Source organism: Cynocephalus volans, chromosome 4, assembly GCF_027409185.1.
Source record: "Cynocephalus volans isolate mCynVol1 chromosome 4, mCynVol1.pri, whole genome shotgun sequence".
Classification (NCBI taxonomy): domain Eukaryota; kingdom Metazoa; phylum Chordata; class Mammalia; order Dermoptera; family Cynocephalidae; genus Cynocephalus; species Cynocephalus volans.
Window position 1 is genome coordinate 25812957 of NC_084463.1, and position 5768 is coordinate 25818724.

Here is a 5768-nt window from a genome sequence, read left to right on the forward strand (position 1 = left end):
GTAGTTTGCATCTAGGTACTGTTCATTTCTTCATTCAACAAACAGCTCTTGAGCATCTGTTACATGCTAAAATCTGAACTAGGTGCCAGGGATACAAAGGAATCCTGTAAGAGCACGTGCTCCCTGGCCTTGAGAATTTCACGCTCCAGTCCTCTGAGGACTAGAAAAGAGGCCTGTGACAGCCCAGAGGCGGGAGTGGCCTTTGGTCTTGTGTTTCTGTGAATTAGAGCAGTGCACCTCACTGATGCTGTCTTTTTTAACTCCAGGTCTCCCAGCTATGGCTGGTGATTCTAGGAATGCTATGAACCAGGATATGGAGATTGGCGTCACTCCCTGGGACCCCAAGAAGATTCCCAAACAGGCCCGCGATTACGTCCCCGTTGCCACAGACCGCACCCGCCTGCTGGCAGAAGGCAAGAAGCCGCGCCAGCGCTACATGGAGAAGAGCGGCAAGTGCAACGTGCACCACGGCAACGTCCAGGAAACCTACCGGTACCTGAGCGACCTGTTCACCACCCTGGTGGACCTCAAGTGGCGCTTCAACCTGCTCGTCTTCACCATGGTGTACACCGTCACCTGGCTGTTCTTTGGTTTCATCTGGTGGCTCATCGCTTATATCCGGGGAGATCTGGACCACGTTGGCGACCAAGAGTGGATTCCCTGCGTTAAAAACCTCAGTGGCTTCGTGTCTGCTTTCCTGTTCTCCATCGAGACTGAAACAACCATCGGGTATGGCTTTCGGGTCATCACAGAGAAGTGTCCAGAGGGGATCATACTCCTTTTGGTCCAGGCCATCCTGGGCTCCATCGTCAATGCCTTCATGGTGGGATGCATGTTTGTCAAGATCAGCCAGCCGAAGAAGAGAGCGGAGACCCTCATGTTTTCCAACAACGCGGTCATCTCCATGCGGGACGAGAAGCTGTGCCTCATGTTCCGGGTGGGTGACCTCCGCAACTCCCACATCGTGGAGGCCTCCATCCGTGCCAAGCTCATCAAGTCCCGGCAGACCAAAGAAGGCGAATTCATCCCTCTGAACCAGACCGACATTAACGTGGGCTTCGACACGGGTGACGACCGCCTCTTCCTGGTGTCTCCGCTCATCATTTCCCACGAGATCAACGAGAAGAGCCCCTTCTGGGAGATGTCTCGGGTTCAGCTAGAGCAGGAGGAGTTTGAGGTCGTGGTTATTCTAGAAGGAATGGTAGAGGCAACGGGTAAGACGCTTTGTCCTTCTTGGCCACAGACTCCCCTTACACACCGGGGAGCTTAGGCCAGCGACTCCAGAAAATGGAAGTGTGTGAATGAGAATCCTGAGAGGGCACAGCCAACACGTCCAATCCCTAAACTGTAATCTGAGAGGTACTGTCACTCAAGTCAGAGGAATAACAAAAGCTAACATTGATCGAACTTTCCCTCATCCAGGCACAGCTCTAGACTTTAAACCCATACTATCTCCCTTCATGCCCTCCCACAACCTTATGAAGTAGTTTTCATGAAGAAACAAAGGCAGACAGGTTAAATAATTTGCTCAAGAGCAAATGCTGCTGAGTCGTAGAGCCAGGATGCAAATCAAGGCAGAGAGGACCCCAGAACCGGCACTGGTTTCCAACAGGCCAAACTGCTCCCCCCCAGTCCAGGAAGAGGTGTTCTACCTAAAAAGAGGTCTCTGATCCAGTGACTTTGGGAAGCACAGGTGAAACAAAGGTGAGCTGGTTTCTTTACAGTAGGACTATCACAGTATCTTCACATACTGTGACCCTCATCATAAGGACAGGATAGCATGCAGCAGTCCCCAACCTCAAGGGCATTCTTACATGATCCTTTTTTTGGAGAGACACCTATGGCCCAGACCTGGGGGAGGGGCTCTTCTGGCTGGGCCCTCTCTGGAGCATCCTGCCCCTCAGTTTTCTGCTGAAAGGTGTCTTAGTAAGCCCCAAGCGTGCAGGGCTACTTCCTTGCAGAAAACAGCACACCCGTGCTGAGCATCAGCATTCACATACACCCAGGAAAATGCCCTCTTTGTAGTCACCAGGACACTCCCTGCTCAGCTAGTGACCCTCACATCTCACAGGTGGCTGGGAACCAAGAGCTCCTGCCATCCCTCAGCCACTCAGCATGGCAGACCTCCATGAGGTGGTCCCAGGGAGCCCAAGGTCTGAGGGACCTGAGCTCTGGCTGAGACGCACAGTCCTCACCACCAGCCCCACGTGGGGCCAGGCCTCCTGGGGAAAGGAGCCACCGGCAACACCCAGCACCCTGCTTATCTCCTTTTTCCCTCTTGCCCCCCTTTCTCTTTTTTTCACTGAGTACACTGAGCAGCAGGTTAGGCCCTAATCATGACTTACAGAAAACTCATTCATACTCAGCATGATACATGTATATTTTGCTAATTCTCACAAACAGTCCGGTTTTACAGATCTGGAAGCTGAACCTTCAAAGGATCATGCAGACAGCAGGTTCACTTAAAAATCTAGAGCTCTTCCTACCACACCACTCTAGCCCCTGCGACATCAGGGGCCTGGCACAGAGGTGGTCAGGTGTACCTTCCTGGCCTCTGGGCAGCTGGTTGCTGGGTGGGAGACTCAGACAGGGCACCACACACCCTCCCATTCTGGAGCCAGTGGAACTCCAGGGACTGGTGCCAGAGGGGGCTGTGTGGCCATCTGCTGGGGGCCAGAGCCTGGCCAGGCAGCATATGGCAGCAGCCGTGGGAGCCCCCAGGGCTGAGGACACACAGGAGGCAGAAGCTGCCTCCTACAGAGCTGATGCTCAGAGGTCACTCTGCCCTTGGCGCTGAGGTCAGGATCAGAACATGGGCTGGGTTTCAGGGGGGAAAGCTCGACTCTGAAGCTGCAAAGGAGGGACCAAGTCAGAAACATGGGGACAGAAGATAAGGAGCCATGCCTTACCACCCCGTGGCCACCCTCACTACTGCCAGCCATGCAGCAGGAGAACACCCTGGGCCGCCCACAGCGGGCCGCACGTGCTGACCGGCTCAGCGGGCTCCTCCCCGCACACTTCCCTCCAGGTCAGCCATCCACAGTTGACTTGTCCTAAATGCTTGACCACCTCCCCTCCCACAACTTGGGTTACTGTAGGGGAGACCCAGGTAGACAAGGGAAGGAGACCACCGGCCCACACGTGTGCTGGTTTCAGCGCTGCAAGGAGTCTGGCTGTGAGGCTCGTGGAGCCAAGCAGGGGCTGTGAGTTCAGGCCTAGGTTCTAGTAGCACAGCTCTGCCACGTCTTTCCTACCTGTGTGAGTTCAGGCAAGTTGTTCTTCAGCAAAATGAGTATAATCAATGTCACAGGGTTATCGGGAGGATTTAATGATTAAATGGAGCACTATATGTAAATCACAGTGCCTGACACCTAGAGAATCCTTTCCATGCGTGTAAAGGTATCAGGAGTTGCGAGCTAGCAGGGACACAGGCAGGATCTCCAGCTACAGGGCAGCCCACTGCCACATCCCAAGAGGTAGGACAAGAAGACAGGCAGGACGAGCTCACAGGGGCCTGCTCAGATGTGGAGGTCCTGGCCCACTGCCTTTCCCGGGGCCCTGGGAGCCTGCAGACATCTGGCCTGGGTCTAGGCTTGTTACTGCCCAGTTTGGGCATCTATACCTTTGCTGAGGCTGGGGAGGGGTGGGTGGTTGACAATGGGTGGAGACTGGATGGAGAGACCTGGCCCATGTAGGCATCCCCTGAGAGCAGAAAGCAGGCTGCAAGCCCACTGTATGTTGGGGGAGGAGGATGCCATGGGTGTGCCCAGGCACTGGAGCATGAGTGGGCTGGAAGCAGCCTTTGACCTGGGTATGGTTTGTGTGAGACCCCTCACAGAGAAAGCCCAAGGTGGCAAGCTGAAGAAGGCTTCTCCTTCAGGTCCCAAAGAGCAAAGCTAGTGTCTTTCTTGACCAGAAGATTAAATATCAGAAGGCGGCTTTCCTGTGATCCTAAGCACAGATGATTCCTCAACCATAAACAAAGCTGCCCTCCCTCTCTGGAGAGAAAACAACACCTAAAAATAACAGGCTTGGCAAGGGCCAAGTAGACAGGGAACGGAGCCGTCAGAGCATACTCAAATCGAGGAGCCAAGCTATGTGTGTGCACAGGTGTGCATGTGAGCGTGTGCACGGGTGTGTGTGTGAGCGTGTGCATGGGTGTGTGTGTGAGCGTGTGCACGGGTGTGCGTGTGAGCGTGTGCATGGGTGTGCGTGTGAGTGAGTGTGGAGGCTTCTGTCCCTGTGGGTCTATCTAAAACAATCCCCATATGTTCTAAATGCTTAGCAGCTTCTCTGTGCTCGCTCACTCTGAATTTATCATCATTCAAGCACTTTTCCTGCCCTTTTCCCATCTCGGTCTTCTAGACCAGAGGGACCACGTCCCTGACTCCAACTAGTCCAAAAATTATTTGCTCTAATCTCTAGGAACCTACTGGAAACCTTGCATGTTGTTTTCTAATTTTCTTTCTCCACCACACCTTGTGCTCCTCCAGGGCAAGGACTGTGTCTCATTGATCTTTGCACCTGTGTTTAGCACAAAGTAGGTGTCCAGGAAATGCTTGATGAATGATTGGATCGATGGATGGATGATTAGATAGTTGAATGAATGGGTGGATAGATGGATAGATGATTGGATGGATGAACATAAAATCTGATGGGTAAATGAATGGATATATGGATAGATTACTGGATGGATGAATGGTTGGATGGATAGATGGATAGATAATTGGACAGATGATTAGATGGATGGATGGACGGATGGGTGGATGAATAATTACATCTTAACACATGTGGCTCTCTTTCCCCAGGCATGACTTGCCAAGCACGGAGCTCCTACATGGATACAGAGGTACTCTGGGGCCACCGATTCACACCAGTCCTCACCTTGGAAAAGGGATTCTATGAGGTGGACTACAACACCTTCCATGATACCTATGAGACCAACACACCCAGCTGCTGTGCCAAAGAGCTGGCGGAAATGAAGCGGGAAGGTCGGCTCCAGTACCTTCCTAGCCCCCCGCTGCTGGGGGGCTGTGCCGAGGCAGGGCAGGATGCAGAGGCTGAGCAGGACAGAGAGGAGGAGCCTGAGGAGCTAAGAGGGTCTCGGAAGACCAGGGGCTTGGTGTGAGGGCTGCACTGTCCCCACGCCTTCCCCTCACTGGCTTCCAGGAGCACAGACAGATGCTGCAGAGCCCAGCAGGGGTGCGGGGAGAGGAGGGAAACAGCTGAGTGTGCTGTTCTGTGGGAAGGGACAGTACACCCAGCCACACGCAGCCCTCACACTTGCCAGCACAGAGTCTCACTGAGCAGGTGGTGTCCTGCCTGGGGCCCCACTAGGGCTGCCTCTGTGGGCACTGGCTAAGTGCCAGGCCAGGTCAGGTTTCCCCACAGTGAATGGTACAGGGTGACTCTCTCCTCTTTCTGCCAACTAGCCCTGGGTCACTTTCCACCTTGGGTCTCACCGACCCCTCCAGGGGCTGGCACCTAGGGAGGGCTGTCACCTCCTTCCCCTCATTCCCACCCCCCTGGGGCTTATTTTGGATTCAGGGAGGAACGATTCTGCCTGATGGAAACTCAAACCTGCAGTCCATGGGTTAAGGTCTGTCCAAACTCACCGAGCCCCCATGGGTTAAGGTCTGTCCAAGTCCTGTAGGCAACGCCTTTTAAATCCGAGACCCACGACCACTTGCTGAGCGCTTCGGGGAGCACAGCCCCTGACGATCTGTTATTACTGCCAAGTGCGTGTGCTTTGTCTGCGTGTCCTGCGT

At 54.0% G+C, this 5768-nt stretch overlaps 1 protein-coding gene across 1 annotated transcript; it reads left to right on the forward strand.

Annotated features, from left to right (window-relative positions):
* The first annotated feature begins 277 nt into the window (after positions 1-277).
* Positions 278-5128, forward strand: KCNJ5 (potassium inwardly rectifying channel subfamily J member 5). The gene is made up of 2 exons (XM_063095493.1): positions 278-1214; positions 4809-5128. Exons 1-2 carry the CDS (start codon positions 278-280, stop codon positions 5126-5128), a joined length of 1257 nt encoding a protein of 418 aa, XP_062951563.1.
* Positions 5129-5768: the final 640 nt, after the last annotated feature.